Below are 18078 nucleotides of genomic sequence, written 5' to 3'. Positions count from 1 at the left end.
TTTGTGTATTTTTGAAGACTTTTTAACAACTCAATCTTTGTGAAGAATTAGAATACACCATAAAAAACCATCTCCGTATAATTGTGGAAATCCCCCCAAAGGCAAATAAATATCCAAAGAAATCTTCCTTTCTGGTCCCTCTTTTTGAAGAGCACTGGGGGCAAGTTCCATATGCTTTCATGCCATGTACTTAACAAAGTGAAAGTGTTAGTTGCTCAGTCGTGGCTGACTCTTTGTGACCCCATGGACTGTAGCCTGCCAGGCTCCTCTGTCCATGGAATTCTCCAGGCAAGAACACTGGAGAATTGGAGGGCACAGTCATTTCCTACTCAAGTGGATCTTCCCAACCCAAGGATCAAACCCAGGTCTCCTGCACTGTATGCAGATTCGTTACCGTCTAAGCCACCAGGGAAGCTAAAATGATAGACCTTCCCTGGTGGCTCAGTGGTAAAGAATCCACATGGAAAATGCAGGAAATGGCTACTCACTCCAGTAAATCCCATGGACAGAGGAGTCTGGGGACCTAAAGTCCATAGGGCCACAAGAACTGGACATGACTTAGTGACTAAACCACCACCACCACAAATTGACACTTGCCATCTACCTCTACAAGAATCAAACTAGGAGCTTCTGCAGCTACTGACCTTCAACATCCCCTTAAAGGAGTTCAGGGTGGAGATCAGGAATGAGGCACTTTGGGCTTTGGGAAAAACTGGCAGAACAGGTTTTCAGATAGATATTTTCAGTAGATGATTTTATGAGCCCAATTCTTGCCTCTCCCCATATCTAGAAAAGCACTAAAAATCCCTCAGAGTGATGTATGCGCCTCATGACTGGCAGTAACCTTCACTAGACTACCAGAAACCTTCTGCAAAAAACATGTGCTTGATTGCATGTACCTTCACCAAAATCACATATATACTGATTCCCCACTACCTCTTTGGGGCAGTTTCTCAGCGCTATCTGAAATGCTGTCTCCAAGACTATAGTCCTCATTTTGCCCCTAAAGGTGGCACTAGTGGTAAAGAACCCTCCTGCCAATACAGGAGATATAAAGAGACACTGGTTCGATCCCTGGGTTGGGAAGATCCCCTGGAGGAGGGCATGGAAACCCACTCCAGTATTCTTGCCTGGAGAATCCTCTGGACAAAAGAGCCTAAAGGACTACAGTCCATGGGGTAGTGAAGAGTTGGACATGACTGAAGTGACTTAACACACACACACACACACAACTTAATTAATTCTTAAAGAATTAATTCTTCATTAATTAAGAATTAATTCTCTCACATTGTGCATTTTTTTCAGTTGACAGTAGCTTTGTATATACACCCAGACTCTCCTCTGTGCTGACGGATTGAACCAACACGACTTGTTTATAAAACCTGACAGAAACTGCCCCTGTAACAGTGCTACATTGGTTAATGCCCATCTACACAACTTTCACTAGCAGTAAACAAAAAACGAGGGAGTGTTGAACTATAATTTTCAAAAAAGGAAAAATATGACTTTCGTATAAGTATAGGATGAACATTTTTCTTAACATGTATTTAATTCATTGAGGAACCCAGAATAATAAATCTGATTCATGGAAAGAGAATGCTAGAATAAGATGTTAGTTACAAAACTGGTTAATGTCTTACAAATGTAAATAAAATGTAACATTTGAGGATATCTTTTCTGCTGAATAAAAATAATTTGCATCTCTACCAGATAAAAAACACTGATAATTCATAATTCATCAACCTTCTGCAAATTAACATCACATTTAAATAGTCTGGATCCTAATTAACAGTTTAGGGGAGGAAGTATAATTTTCCCTCTGCCTTCTGAATTCTTAGCTGAGGCACTATAAGACAAATTAATGAGAGAAAAATAAACAAGCTTATTAACATATACAAAAAACAAGTTTATTAACTCATATGTACTTGAGACATATCCAGGGAAAAATGAATATCTTCCAAGGTGGCTTAGAATTCAAGATTAAATGCTATCTCAATAGGGAAAGGGTCGGGGAATGTAGGACTCTGAGAGGAGAGTAAACAGTTTTCAGGAAAGATGAAAGGGCCCTTAGAAGAATAGGGGAAGGTATGATTGCTTGTAACAAAGTCTGTGAGGGTGTGGTGCCAACTTCTATTCTCCTCTCCACTGATAGGAGTCAATGTTCTCTGGTTGATGATAGTGATAGGAAGAGGATCTCTGACAACTGAGTTCTTTTTGGAGGATCAGTTTTTAGGCAGATAAGGGAAGTTCATGAAATCCTTATTGCCAAATTCAGACTTAAATTGAAGAAAGTAGGGAAAACCACTGGACCATTCAAGTATGACCTAAATCAAATCCCTTATGATTATGCAGTGGAAGTGAGAAATAGATTTAAGGGGCTAGATCTGATAGACAGAGTGCCTGATGAAGTATGGATGGAGGTTCATGACACTGTACAGGAGGCAGGGATCAAGACCATCCCTAAGAAAAAGAAATGCAAAAAAGCAAACTGGCTGTCTGAGGAGGCCTTACAAATAGCTGAGAAAAGAAGAGAAGTGAAAAGCAAAGAAGAACAGGAAAGATATACCCACTTGAACGCAGAGTCCCAAAGAACAGCAAAGAGAGATAAGAAAGCCTTCCTCAGTGATCAGTGCAAAGAAATAGAGGAAAACAACAGAATGGGAAAGACTAGAGATCTCTTCAAGAAAATCAGAGATACCAAGGACACTTCATGCAAAGATGGGCTCAATATAAAGGACAGAAATGGTATGGACCTAACAGAAGCAGAAGATATTAAGAAGAGGTAGCAAGAATACACAAAAGAGCTATACAAAAAAGATCTTCATGACCCAGATAATCACGATGGTGTCATTACTCACCTAGAGCCAGACATCCTGGAATGTGAAGTCAAGTGGGCCTTAGGAAGCATCACTATGAACAAAGTTAGTGCAGGTGATGGAATTCCAGTTGAATTATTTCAAATCCTAAAAGATGATGCTGTGAAAGTGCTGCACTCAATATGCCAGAAAATTTGGAAAACTCAGCAGTGGCCACAGGACTGGAAAAGGTCAGTTTTCATTCCAATCCCAAAGAAAGGCAATGCCAAAGAATGCTCAAACTACTGCACAATTGCACTCATCTCACATGCTAGTAAAGTAATGCTCAAAATTCTCCAAGCCAGGCTTCAACAGTACGTGAACTGTGAACTTCCAGATGTGCAAGCGGGTTTTAGAAAAGGCAGAGGATCCAGAGATCAAATTGCCAACATCCGTTCGGTCATTGATAAAGCAAGAGAGTTCCAGAAAAACATCTATATCTGTTTTATTGACTAAGCCAAAGCCTTTGACTGTGTGGATCACCACAAACTGAATAATTCTTAAAGAGATGGGGATACTAGACTACCTGATCTGCCTCTTGAGAAATCTGTATGCAGGTCAGGAAGCAACAGTTAGAACTGGACATGGAACAACAGACTGGTTCCAAATAGGAAAAGGAGTACATCAAGGCTGTATATTGTCACCCTGCACATTTAACTTATAAGCAGAGTACATCATGAGAAATGCTGGACTGGATGAAGCACAAGCTGGAATCAAGATTGCCGGGAGAAATATCAATAATCTCAGATATGCAGATGACACCACCCTTATGGCAGAAAGTGAAGAAGAACTAAAGAGCCTCTTGATGAAAGTGAAAGAGGAGAGTAAAAAAGTTGGCTTAAAGCTCAACATTCAGAAAACGAAGATCATAGCATCTGGCCCATCACTTCATGGCAAATAGATGGGGAAACAGTGTCAGACTTTATTTTTGGGGGATTCCAAAATCACTGCAGATGGTGACTGCAGCCATGAAATTAAAAGACGCTTACTCCTTGGAAGAAAAGTTTGACCAACCTAGATAGCATATTGAAAAGCAGAGACATTATTTGCCCAACAAAGGTCCATCTAGTCAAGGCTATGGTTTTCCCAGTAGTCATGTATGGATGTGAGAGTGGACTATAAAGAAAGCTGAGCGCTGAAGATTTGATGCTTTTGAACTGTGGTATTGGAGGAGACTCTTGAGAGGCCCTTGGACTGCAAGGAGATCCAACCAGTCCATTCTAAAGGAAATCAGTCCTGAATATACATTGGAAGGACTGATGATGAAGCTGAAACTCCAATATTTTGGCCACCTGATGCGAAGAGCTGACTCATTCAAAAAGACCCTGGTGCTAGGAAAGATTGAGGGCAGGAGGAGACGGGGACAACAGAGGATGAGATATTTGAATGGCATCACCAACTCAATGGACATGGTTTTGGGTGGACTCTGGGAGTTGGTGATGGACAGGGAGGCCTGGCATGCTGCAGTTCATGGGGTCACAAAGAGTTGGACATGACTGAATGAACTGAACTGAACTGAAGCGGGGTTCAGAAAAAGTCTCTTCCTTGAATTTGCTGTTTTTCAAGTGCCTGCAGCTCCAAATAGTTAAAATACCCAAAGGGCATTTTTTAGGGTGGCATGACATGAACTTCTACAGCCATGTTTGAGGTGGTATATTCTGCTGCCTTTCACTCATAAACAGGAAGCCAAACAGGGCTACATCTTCTATAGCATCACCTGATTTGCAGGGAGACCTAATATGACTTTGTAGGCATAACCAGTAATGCTTCATTTACAAGTTTTTGATAACTTTTTAAGAATTTTCAGACTCCTTGATGAATGATTTTGAAATCCAGCTTCAGTGAGTTGGAAATGACAATTCAAGATTCTGAAAAAAATTTTTTATCAAGTCCCACATTCCAGACCCTTCTATAGTGACTCTTAAATATCCAATATTTCACTTGCACTGCCCTAAATTTCTGAAAACATGAACATTGATATGCATGCCATAAGATTAAGAATTTTGTTTTTTGATTCTGAACAATGTCCAGAAGAGGGTGCTGGCAGAACAACCAGCCTTGCTCCAACCTCAAAGCCAGGACACATCCTCTTGACCAAAGGTTTCACTGTGGTAATCCCAAACTTGTCAAGTATTGTATTGATCATAGCATGATGTTAGGATCATCAGCATCACACTAAACAATAATACAAAAGGAGACATGGAAAGTTCTTAAAGTAAAAGCATCTCAGGGATACACAAAAAAAATTGGTAAAGGTCTTTTTACATGAGGGAAGACATAGGAGACAAAGAATGACTTTAACTTTTCATCAACTTTCTGTATTGATTCAAATACTTTATATCTTGTGCATGACTTCTTTTATAGTATAATCAGTCATAATACTTAATCAGTAGCAATAAATATCTTTCTTTATAAAAATTAATACACCTGATAATGAATACTTAAAAAAAAAAAAACAAAACACGCAGCATGGCTGAGAGAATCTGTGGAGGAACTGATATTTTGTTCAGGAATTTATCAGTGTTGTAGGTAGAAAACAAAACTTCAGTTGTGTTTTATGCCTTATAATACTTAAACATGTCACTACTCAGAATCAATATTATAATTTATACTTGCACTCTTGCACTACTCAGAATCTATAACATTATAATTTATACTTGCCCTCTTATGAAATATAAATCTTTGGAGAGAAAAATTCATCAGAGAACAGGTGGTACATATTTCCCATTGTATCTCTTCTTTGCTAAACTGAAGTGTCTCACTTTGTTTTGCTGATGGTTTTAGGAACAGGGTGCAGATTGCCCTGGCAGTTTCTCTGCTGCTCTGAGATGTAAGTCATCTTAGCTCTGCTGGTACTGTGTTTCCCAAAGTTCTTTTTTTTTTTTTTTTTTTTTTAATGTAACTGAAGAGCCTTTATAAGTAGTTTATATTGTCTAGACCCGAGGTATGCAGCAAACCCAGTCTGGAGCAAAATGGGAAATAACATCTTTCTATAGACAGGCTTAGAAATCCTAATCCAGTAATCTAAGATGTTTCTTTTCTCTGGTAGCAGGGCTGAATTATACCTAGCTGCTAGGCCACCATTCACAGGCATAGCCAAGAAAACAGGGTACAGGCCACCGAAAACAAGACCAACCAATCCACCTCGTGTTACGGTGCAGGTTTCACACTGTAGATCACCTGTATTCAAAGGTAAACTGACAAAGCCTTTGTAAGATACATTTGCTGTCAAAAATGGGATCACTGCCATTGGTAAGCCAGCAGCTATACGAGCCTGTGTCACACGTAAGATGCGTCGAAAAAGACTATTTGCTATTAGGCGACAGAGAGCAGCATTAAGTCCAACATATGTTGATCCATTTTCAAGCAGATTCCGTTCTACTTCTGGGAGTTGGTTAATTTTTCTGGCTATGATATCAGTTAAGTTCTCCTTGATGATAGCACCATCTGGTTCATGATTTTCCATCTTGAGCCTTACGCGCTCCTCCGTGCAGCCGCGGCCTCCGCGGGTCGCCTCCGGCCCGCGAGGGCTCACGCCATGCTCTGCTAGAGTCTCCCGGGCGCGGCCATTTTGGGCGCCACGTGACCGGCCCGAGGCAAAAGTTCTCTTTCTTATATGGTTCTGATGGCCATAAGAGAAGCTCTGTACGAAGACCAGAAGGTAGAAATGAAGAAGTCATACTTTTTATGCTCTGAAAGTTGTTGCGAGTCTGCTGCCTGCTTACTTGGTGCATCAGACTTGTAGCAACTTTAGTTCCTCCAGGCCTCTTCCTTCAGTGTCTCTGAGTCCTGGGCCAGGTGTGTATGTGGTTCCTTGATAATGAGTGTCAGCTCTCCTGTAGGTCACCCACAGCACTGAGGTTGGAATGGTTCAGAGACAGAACTGGGTCCCAGTTTGTCCTCAGGGATCCCAATCTGTGCTCGTGCACTCCCACCTGTTCTCTACATCCAGCTTTCCTTTGTATCTGCTCACGTGCCAGGTCTAGAGTTACTCTAGGCTCAACACAGACGAAGAATCAACAGGCTGCACAGACTGTCCTACCGTAGAGCCTTTATTCTTTTTTGAAGTGTACTTGATTTACAATGTTGTGTTAATTTCTGCTGTACAGTAAAGTGATACAGTGTTATACATACATATATATGCATTCTTTTTTATATTCTTTTCCATTATGGTTTATCTCAGGGTATTGAATATAGTGGGGCTTCCCTGGTGGCTCAGATGGTAAACAATCTGCCTGCAATGCAGGAGACCTGGGTTCAATCCCTGAGTTGGGAAGATACCCTGGAGAAGGAAATGGCAACTCACTCCAGTATTCTTGCCTAGAGAATTCCATGGACAGAGGAGTCTGGCGGACTACAGTCCATAGGGCTGCAAAGAGTCAGATGCTACTGAGCGACTATGACTTTCACTGAATATAGTTCCCTGTGCTATACAGTAGGACCTTGTTGTTTATCCATTCTATACATAGTAGTTTGTATCCGTTAATCCCAAACTCCCACTCCATTCTTCTCTCATCCCCTCTTTCTCTTGGCAACCACAAGGCTGTTCTCCATGTCTGTGAGTCATTTTCTGTAGATCCTTTATTATATATCATGGGTAGTCATTCTGCTTCTCAGATAAAACTCTAATTGCTACAAGTTTCCATGTACAACATCACCTTGTTGGCTTTCCATTTGAACAATGTGTTAAACCTTAAAGTTATATCCACTGTGCTGGCTTTCCATTTTGAACAACGTGTTAAACCTCAAAGTTAAAATATCCACTGTGTTTGGTAGAAGGAGAAGACGACAGGTAATTGCTAGCAGAAGAAGGGATGCCTAGAAAGGTAAATGTTGTGTAGGATGCTCCCAGAAGTGTCTCAACGTTAGAAATGCCTGTGTGAGTTTATCACCTCTTATCTCCAAATCCACCTTCCCTGGACATTTTCCCTCTGTCAGTAGGGACACTGGAGCACTCCTGGGGGAAGAAGAGGATGCTCTTTCTGTTGTACTCTTCCCTGCTTCCTCTTGGGGTGGGTGGAGGTCAGTAGGACATCTAGGTAAGCACTCATCTCCAGTAAGTTTCAGGGGCACCAGCTGAGAGACTTCTCAGTGGGTTTTGCCACTACTCTGGTGGGCAGTTTCCCAGAGGATTCCTCTGTGGGCACTTTCTTGGTGATGCCCCAGTGGGTGGCAACCCACAGTTGGGTTGACTGTCTGGAGGGCTAGCTTCCTGCTGCATCTCAGGGAATTTCTCTGCCATGCAGCAGGTACTAGCTGCTCCATTTCAATGAAGTGTGAACCTCAGCACTGGGTAAAGGAAGGGCCCTCTTCCAAATATGTTCCTTCCTTGGGTATTCTGACTCAGTTTTAGAAGGAGTGACTTCTCTTCACATGTGCTATTCCTGGATTTATTAGATTTTCTTGATTCCTCAGTAGGTAATCACCTGCTTCTAGTTAATAATTTTTTACATTAAACTTTCCCTGTGTGAAATATGATGTGTTTCCTATCTCCTAACTGGGCACTGATAAAATATCTTTTAATTTTTTTTTTTTTGGCCATGCCATGTGGCTTGTGGACTCTTAGTTCCCTGACCAGGGATTGAACCTGTGCCCTCTGCAATGGAAGCATGAAGTTCTAACCATTGGATCACTAGGGAATTCCCAACATATCTTTTGGTCTTCATCATTGTCATGCTCAGTTGTTCAGTGGTGTCTGACTCTTGTGACCCCATGGACTACCAGGCTCCTCTGTCTATGGAATTTTCCAGGCAAGAATGGAGTGGGTTGCCATTTCCTTCTCCAGGGGATCTTCACAACCCAGGGATCAAACCCGTGTCTCTTGCATCTCCTGTACTGGCAGGAGGGTTCTTTACCACTAGCACCACCTGTGAAGCCCTTTTGCTCTTAGTAGCTACTTAAAAAAAAACCCAAACCCCAGAATTTTATTAGTTCAAGATTTGTTTTAGAAAGAACATAAATTACTCTTATGCGGTTATATAAGTGAAGGGATTGCCCAAGTGTGCAATTTAGAGAGGCAATTTGCTTTCTTTGGCCACTTTTAAGAGGTATTTCTTGAACTGGGCTCCCTGGACCCCTGTAAGCAGACCTTAAGTCAACTATTTCTATGAAACAAACCACCCTAAACATAATGGTTAAAATAATAATCTTTTGGGGGTTCTAGGGGGTTAAAAAAAACACAATAATCTTTTACAACTTCTCACATATTTGACAGGAAGACAACAAAGTCACATGACAAATGGTGAATATACAGGAAAGGACGAAGAACCGGGAGTCACAAAGAGCTGGACACGACTGAGAAAGGTCACTTTCACCACAAGGTCCAAGGCCATTATTAAAGACCTGTGAGTTTAAAATGTATTTTTAAATTTTGTATTTTCCACTAACAGTGGAATATCAGAAAGGGAATGTAAACAAACCATCCCTTTTAAAATCACATAAAAAATACTTAGGAATAAACCTGACTAAGGAGATGAAAGATTTATATGCTGAGAACTATAAAACATTAATAAAGGAAATTTAAGATTATTCAAAGAAATTGAAGGATATCCCATGTTCTTGGACTGGAAGAATAAATATTGTTAAAATGGCCACACTACCCAAAGCAATCTACAGATTTAATGCAATCCCTACCAAATTACCCATGATATTTTTCACAGAACTAGAACAAATAATCCTAAAATTTACATGGAACCATACAAGACCCAGAATTGCAAAAGCAGTCCTCAGGGAAAAGAACAAGGCTAGAAGCATAACCCCCTGAAACATCAGGCAATACTACAAAGCTACAGTAATCAAAACATTGTGGCACTGGCATAAAAAGAGAGATATTGGCCAATGGAATGGAACAGGGAGCCCAGAGATAAACCCACACACCTATGAACAATTAATCTTCAACAAATGAGGCAAGAATATCCTATGGAGAAAAGACAGTCTCTTCAGCAAGTAGTATTGGGAAAGTTGGACAGCTGCATGTAAATCAATGACATTAGAACATTCGCTCACACCAGAAACAAAAATAAACTTAAAATGGCTTAAAGATTTAAACATAAGACCTGACACCATAAAACTCCTAGAAGAGATCACAGGCAAAACATTCTCTGACATAAATTGTATCAATGTTTTCTTAGGTCAGTCTCCCAAGGCAACAGAAATAAAAATAAAAACAAACAGAACCAAAGCAAACTTACCAGGTTTTGAATAGCACGGGAAACCACAAAATGAAAACGAAAGACAACCTATGGACTGGGAGAAAGTATTTGCAAATAATGTGACTTAATTAATTAATTAAGCAAGGCTTTAATTTCCAAAATATACAAACAGTTCATACAACTCAATAATAAAAAAGTAAAAAACCCAATTAAAAAAATGAGCAGAAGACCTAAACATTTCTCCAAAGAAGACATACAGAGATGATCAAAAGGCATATCAAAAGATGCTCCAAGCTGTTCGTTATCAGAGAAACGCAAATCAAAACTACAATGAAGTGCCACTTTATACTAGTCAGCATGGTCAACATTAAACAGTCTACAAATAACAAATTCTGGAGAGGGTGTGGAGAAAAGGGAATCCTCCTACATTGTTGGTGGAAATGTAAGTTTGTACAGCCACTATGGAAAACAGTATGGGGGTTCCTTAAAAAACTAAAAATACCATAAAAAGAAATGCATTTGAGTAAGTGCTAATGAGGTGGATAAACCTAGAGCCTATTATGCAGAGTGCAGTAAGTCAGAAAGAGAAAAACAAACATTGTATATTAACAAATATATGGAATCTAGAAAGATGGTACTGATGAACTTATTTGCAGGGCAGCAATGGAGATGCAGACACAGAGAACAGACTTATGGACATGGGAGGGGTAGGAAGGAAAGGGTAGGATGAATGGAGAGAGTAACACGGAAACACATACACTACCATATGTAAAAACGATAGCCAATGGGAATTTGCTGTAAGGCACAGGGAACTCAAACCAGCGTTCTGTGACAACCTAGAGGGGTTGGATGGCGTGGGAGGTGGGAGGGAGGCTTAAGAGGGAGGGGACATATGAGTACCTATGGCTGATCCATGCTGATGTATGGCAGAAACCAGCACAATATTATAATTATCCTTCAATTAAAATAAAAAGAAACTAAACATAGAGGTGCCGTGTGATCCAGTAATGTCACTCTTATGCATATATGCAGAAAAGATGAAAACTTACTTCTAAAAGATTCATGCACCTCAGTGTTCATGTACTATTTACAATAGCCAAGACATGGAAGCAACCTAAATGTCCACTGGCAGATGAATGAATAAAGATGCAGTATACGTACACAATGGAATATTACTCAGCCATAAAAAAAAGAATAAATTAATGCCATTTGCAGCCATATGGATACAACTAGAGATTATGATATTAAGTGAAGTAAGTCAGAAAGGGGAGGACAAATATCATATGATATCACTTATATATGGAATCTAAAATACAACAAAAATGAACATATTCGTGAAGCAGATATAGATTCACAGACATAGAGAACAGACTTATAGTTACCAAGGGGGAGTGGGGTGGGGAAGGGATGGAGTGGAAGTTTGGGGTAGCAGATACAGCATATACAGGACAGATAAACAAGAAGGCCCTACTGTATATTCAATATCCTGTGATAAATTAAAATAGGAAAGAGTATTAAAAAGAATATTTATTTATGTATGTATAACTGAATCACTTGGCTACACAGCAGAAACTAACACAACATTGTAAATCAACTATACTTCAATAAAACATATTTTTTAAGTTTGTGTGTTTTCTTTTTTCTGGCTGCACCAAGCATCTTGTGTGATCTTAGTTCCCTGACCAGGGATTGAAACCTTGCCCCTTGCAGTGGAAGCATGGTGTCCTAAGGACCACCAGGGAATTCTTAAAAACTGTGCTTCAACAAAAGAAACTATAAGCAAGGTGAAAAGACAGCCTTCAGAATGGGAGAAAATAATAGCAAATGAGGCAACTGACAAACAACTAATCTCAAAAATATACAAGCAACTCCTGCAGCTCAATTCCAGAAAAATAAACGACCCAATCAAAAAATGGGCCAAAGAACTAAATAGACATTTCTCCAAAGAAGACATACAGATGGCTAACAAACACATGAAAAGATGCTCAACATCACTCATTATCAGAGAAATGCAAATCAAAACCCCAGTGAGGTACCATTGTATGCCAGTCAGAATGGCTGCGATCCAAAAGTCTACAAGCAATAAATGCTGGAGAGGATGTGGAGAAAAGGGAACCCTCTTACACTGTTGGTGGGAATGCAAACTAGTACAGCCACTATGGAGAACAGTGTGGAGATTCCTTAAAAAACTGGAAACAGAACTGCCATACAACCCAGCAATCCCACTGCTGGGCATACACACCGAGGAAACCAGAACTGAAAGAGACACATGTACCCCAATGTTCATTGCAGCACTGTTTATAATAGCCAGGACATGGAAGCAACCTAGATGTCCATCAGCAGATGAATGGATAAGAAAGCTGTGGTACATATACACAATGGAGTATTACTCAGCCATTAAAAAGAATACATTGGAATCGGTTCTGATCAGGTGGATGAAACTGGAGCCGATTATACAGAATGAAGTAAGCCAGAAAGAAAAACACCAATACAGTATACTAATGCATATATACGGAATTTAGAAAGATGGTAATGATAACCCTGTATGCAAGATAGCAAAAGAGACACAGATGTATAGAACAGTCTTTTGGACTCTGTGGGAGAGGGAGAGGGTGGGATGATTTGGGAGAATGGCATTGAAACATGTATAATATCATATAAGAAACGAATCACCAGTCCAGGTTCGATGCAGGATACAGGATGCTTGGGGCTGGTGCACTGGGATGACCCAGAAGGATGGTACGGGGAGGGAAGTGGGAGGGGGTTCAGGATGGGGAACGTGTGTACACCAGTGGCATATTCATGTTGATGTATGGCAAAACCAATACAATATTGTAAAGTAATTAGCCTCCAATTAAAAAAAAAACCACTGAAGCTGCCATATTGTGAGGAAACTCAGGACACCTGGATGTGAAGGAATACAGACAAGCCACCCTCCCTCTGCCCTGCCTAATTCCCGATCCACAGAGTACATGAGCATAATAAAATAGTTGTTTTAAGACCCCTAAAAAATTATTAAAAAAAAAAATAAAAAAAATAAAACTGTGCTTGTTCAAATCAGTGAGAAAATAAAGAACATAATCACTGTTACTTAGTTCAAGTGCCTACATTTTCATTTTGGTCTGATTCTCACCAAGGATCACCTTAAGTAGCATGTACAATTTTATTTGTTCATTTGTGGAATAACAACTTTTTTAAAAAGAAACTTATTCAATGTATTCCAATGAATACCACTGAATACATCACCATCAGTGATTCTGTGTTCATTATAAGCTTTTATAGACATATAACATCAGTAAAAGAAATTTTCACATATTGAGGTATGGAGAACCCATCCTGGCTTATACTTGAGTAAACCTGAATCTTACAGCAACTAAAATAGACTGTGTTCTATCAAACATACATTGTACATCTGCTTTAATTAATAAGGGAAAGGGCACACTGATCAGAAGTAAAGAATTTTTGTCTTGGGACACCAATGCCAGGGCTCCCCCAGGTGCCAAGGCCATGCTGGCTGTTGTGTACATCTGATCTCTTTTTTTGAAACCTTGAAGAAATGAATCCACAACTTGCTTAATGTTCTTTGTTCTGATAAGATATAAAACAGCTGAAAAGCGTGATTCTCTGGATCAGTTCTTCAGAAGCTATCTGAGAGGCTGTTTTCCAGGCTATCGTCCTCAGCTGATTCAAATAAAACTCTTTTCTATTGCTATTATAGATTGATTGTTGGTTATTTGTGTCAACAACATATATACAAAAAAGTGTGCGACTGTAAATGTGTAGGTCATGACTTTTTTTTTAACCACACTGTGTGCCTTGTGGGCTTTTAGTTCCCCAAGCAGGTCACTAAATTCAGGCCCTCAGTAGTGAAAGTGTGGAGTCCTAATCACTAGACCACAAGGGACTTCCAAGGTCATGACTTTTAATAAAACGAACACTCCTACGTGAGCTGGTGCTCAACATTTAAGGGAGTGTATCTCAAACTAGCCTCTGGAGGGGCCCTTGCAGGCAGAGCTCCAGCAATTCCAAAGCTTCACCAATAATTCACAAAGAGAACCTGGCTGATGGGAATCTGGGAGCTGAGCTGGCCTCTGACAGGACTGTAAAGAGAACAGAACAGAACGCAAGCAGTTACTGCAAAGGTTAAGATCAAGGCACTGGGACTTCCCTGATGGCCTAGTGGTTAAGACTCTGCGCTTCTACAGCAGGGTTGTGGGTTCGATCCCTGGAAGGCACATGCCAGGGGAGGTTTTGTGGGGAGGTGGGTGGGGAAAGAATCACAGAGATGAGCAGAGGTAGGAAACCACCAATTTTTGCAGTTCTCACTAGGAGGTTTGCTGCAGAAAACTGATGGGCCTCGAGCCCTGAACTCTTCAGGGCAGGGGCCACTAAATTTTGATCCATGTGTAACACTGATTTTTGCTATAACCCACACTTCTATGTCACTGTCTTGAAAAAGGCTGATCTGACATAGCAAAGAGTAAAGTTCAATTTGCTGCAAATTATTTGTAAAAGCATAGCCGAAATCCAAGCCCATGACAGAGAAATATGACATATTTCTTGCTGCTTGGCTAGTCTCCTGGGCACACAGGAAGGCAAATTAGGATAGTCAATAAAGTAAAGTGAAAGTAAAGGGGAGTCGCTCAGTCATGTCTGACTCTTTGCGACCCCATGGACTGTAGCCCACCATGCTCCTCTGTCCATGGGATTTTCCAGGCAAGAGTACTAGAGTGCGTTGCCATTTCCTTCTCCAGGGGACCCTCCTGACCCAGGGATCGAACCCGGGTCTCCCGCATTGTAGGCAGACACTTTACCATCCGAGCCACCAGGGAAGTCCCAGGATAGTCAATTGTTCTACGCAAATGGAGCAAGAATGTCCTTAAAGGGACAATGCAATGACTATGGGTTCTTTTACAGATCTTATGAAACATAGTTACACCCTAGTAGTGACTGTGTGTGTGAGCCTGTGTAGTTTTAATATATTTAAAATTTTTTTGAAAAGTTGCAAAGATGGGACAGAGAGTTGTCATACACTTCTTATCCAGTTTCCCCTGTTATAAACATCTTACATCATTATGGTATAGTGTCACAATTTATGAATCAATACTGGTACATTGTTATTAACTAAAATCCATAATTTACCCAGATTTTCTTAGTTTGTACCTGATGTCCCAGCCAGGGTACCACATTATATTTAGTTGTCAGATCTTCTTAGGCTTCTCTTAGCTGTGACAGTTTCTCTTTCTCAAACTTTCCTTACTTTCAATATCCTTGACAATCTCTAGGGGTACTGGTCAAGTATTGTACAGAATGTCTCTAAATTAGGATTTGTCTGATGATTGTACTTTAACTCCTGCTGCGTATTTAGGATTATTAGTGGCTTCAAACACGTCACCAAAAATGTCAGAATTAGAAAATATGCCTTAGACTTAAAAAGTCTGAAAACCATTGGTCAAACCTCAAAGCAGATTGTAAATATGCATAAGTGAAGTTGTCACGAATATACCACCTTCAGTTTCAAACTTCAGTTTCAAAATCGCAGGTCCGTTTATGGGCCTTTCACACCATGGCTGGATAGCAACCTTAATTTATAAACTGTGTGCATGTCACCCTCAATAGAGCCCAGGCCATCAGCCACCCAGCCTCGTTTCCCAGCTCAACTTAAAAAGGAAGGCAACAGTTTTTCATTCAAGGATCATCATGGTAATAATTCATCCTGAGGTAAAAAGGAAGTTCAAATTAAGCCTAATGAGATTCCAAGTTTTCAACAGAGTATGTTTTTAAAGTACAAGCAGAAAGACTGATCAAACTTTCAATGAAGCATTTTCTTTTTCAAACGAGTAAAGTCCAAGTTGGGGAGCACCGAGGATTACACCCTATTAATCTGTAATGTCTGATACCAGAAAAGTGTTCTCATTAAGGTGAAGCCATTGTAGATATGCTGGAAATTAAATCCGTACAAGGTACAGACTTAAAACACTTTTTAACCAATCACTCTGCTCTTAATAGTACAAGGGAAGTCACCAGTCATAAGCATTTGGAGCACTTAACATTATTGGCAATGCTGGAGATGGTACAATGTTTAGCTCAATAAAAAGAGACAATACCTGATATGTCCTCTGGAGCTCAGAATTCAAATATGCAGATTGGCATCCACCCAGGCCTAAAGATGTGTTCTCTGAACCAGAAAGGACTCACCGTGTTGGCCAGTTCTAGATAGCTTCCTCCTATGGAGTTGCCAAAGCGCGGGGACTTCGTGAGCAGCTTGCGGAGCACAGCAGCCTGCTGGTGCAAAGAGCTTCCCCCATACTCCAAAAGCTTCTGCAGGGCTGGCTGACTCTGCAAGTCCGGGCTCTGGAGGTCCCTGGCTCCCGAGTAGTACTCCCAGCTCTCCCTGGCTGCTGATAAGGCACCTAGGTCCAGAAGAGACGGGGTTGGGGGTGGGGAGGAGAGGAGATGTTTCCTGTGTTAGCCTGTGGGTGGCCAAGAGGCAATGATTTGGAAATCCACACGTCAGAACACATGTGGCTCACGGCTGCACACTAAGCATTTTCCCTTTCAAAGTGACACATGGGGTGCCTGGAGATAAAAGCCATTTCAGGCAAAGCATTTAGAAATAACTACCCAATGAAATGCGCCTTCTCCCAGTCCAACAGAAATGTTTAGCGAAAAGCACCAATGAGCCGAAAAATGGGAAGCCAGATCACAGCTACAGCTGTCTGTGATTTAGTGTTCTGTAAGATGAGCCTTCTGTCATCCTTTTCCCCACTTGAGCAGGAAGGAAGCAAGTGGGAAGATAGAAAGTTAGATACAGCACTTTACTGTCATTTTCTGGTGTCGACATACCTGGAAGAAACTACGGGAAGCTAGACTGTATCTGCCACATGGTTGAGCTCTCAGCAACAGAATGTGAACACCAGTGATAAGCATAGCTGCAGAGCCTAGCTCATAAAACCCGCAGAGTGTGATTCTTCCTGCCCTTTGCCTCTGGCCTGGTTCAGATGGGCATGGCACCGTTGGAAGCTGTGTGGTACAGATGGCAAAGCTGTGTGACAGAAGATGCCTGGATCTGTGAACTACCTCCTGCAGCAGGGTTGTCTGCTGAGCCCAGGTACTATTTTACCTTTATGTGATCAGGAAAAGGAAACGTCTTTTGTGTTGGATTCACCATATATTTTTGGTTTGGAGAGGAATTAGGATTACCTTAACTACCACAGCAGATTAGAACCTAATAAAAGATGCTAACCATTAGAACAGCACAGAAAAGTACAGTGAAAAGTAAACCTAGAGAAGGTCTAACCCAACAGCCCTCATGAGGGATGGGGGTTGCTCGGGGAAAGCTTACTGGAGGAGAAAGACAGATGCTTCAGTTGCTACCTTTGCTAGAAAAAATTAGATTTGGGGTGATGCTTGCTTCTTTATGTTTACTTCTGATTTGAAGTCCCTTGTGGGTGCAGCTGGCTGGTGGAAAGTCAGTCACGTATATCCGTCTCAGCTGCAAGAAAGGCTGGGAAATGTGTTTTCTGGTTTCCTCTTTGGGGAGATAGCATTTGTAAGATGATACCTTTTCCTAAGGGAAGGATGAGTATGCAAAAGACCTGGGCAGTCAGAAAACTTGACAAAGAAAGGGCTACTCACAGACACCATGCTAGGTGCAGGGGGTAGAGCAGCGAGCATGAGGAAATGCAGGCCCTGCCTGTGGAGTTTTCACTTCAGTGGGTCTTGATACATGACTTTTAATTGCAAAAAAAGGGATTCATTAAAATGATTCAATTTGTACTATGAAAGGATAACATATGCAGATTCCTCTATAATTTACTTAAGTATAATTACATACAGAAAACTACAAATTATGTACAGCAGGTTCTGATGTGAATTTCCAATCTCCTCTTATTGGGGACTGGTGAATTTCACCAAGGTAATTAGGAAAAGTGTCTTGTCTGCAACCACTTCAGATACTTTTCCTCTATTGTTCATATTCTGCTGATCTTCTTTAGTCAATCTGACCCAACACTCTTTTCATACAATGATATATAGCAGGGTGACATGTTTTTACCAAAGCAAACAATTTT

At 40.8% G+C, this 18078-nt stretch overlaps 2 protein-coding genes across 2 annotated transcripts in view; both read right to left on the bottom strand.

Annotated features, from left to right (window-relative positions):
* The window catches only part of MCC (MCC regulator of WNT signaling pathway), a 524409-nt gene that overhangs the window by 362023 nt on the left and 144308 nt on the right, over positions 1-18078 (bottom strand). Inside the window, exon 3 of the mRNA XM_061429887.1 lies at positions 16205-16419. Coding sequence (XP_061285871.1) covers positions 16205-16419 — 215 coding nt within the window. The remainder of the gene's footprint in view (positions 1-16204; positions 16420-18078) is intronic.
* Positions 5300-10176, bottom strand: LOC133255510 (transmembrane protein 126A-like). Its single transcript, XM_061429890.1, has one exon. The coding sequence runs from the start codon at positions 6319-6321 to the stop codon at positions 5749-5751; it is 573 nt and encodes a 190-aa protein (XP_061285874.1). The 5' UTR covers positions 6322-10176; the 3' UTR covers positions 5300-5748.

The sequence above is a fragment of the Bos javanicus genome, chromosome 10 (assembly GCF_032452875.1).
Source record: "Bos javanicus breed banteng chromosome 10, ARS-OSU_banteng_1.0, whole genome shotgun sequence".
Classification (NCBI taxonomy): Eukaryota; Metazoa; Chordata; class Mammalia; order Artiodactyla; family Bovidae; genus Bos; species Bos javanicus.
The sequence above is the reverse complement of the archived record's forward strand: the minus strand, read 5'-3'. Positions and strand labels throughout refer to the sequence as shown.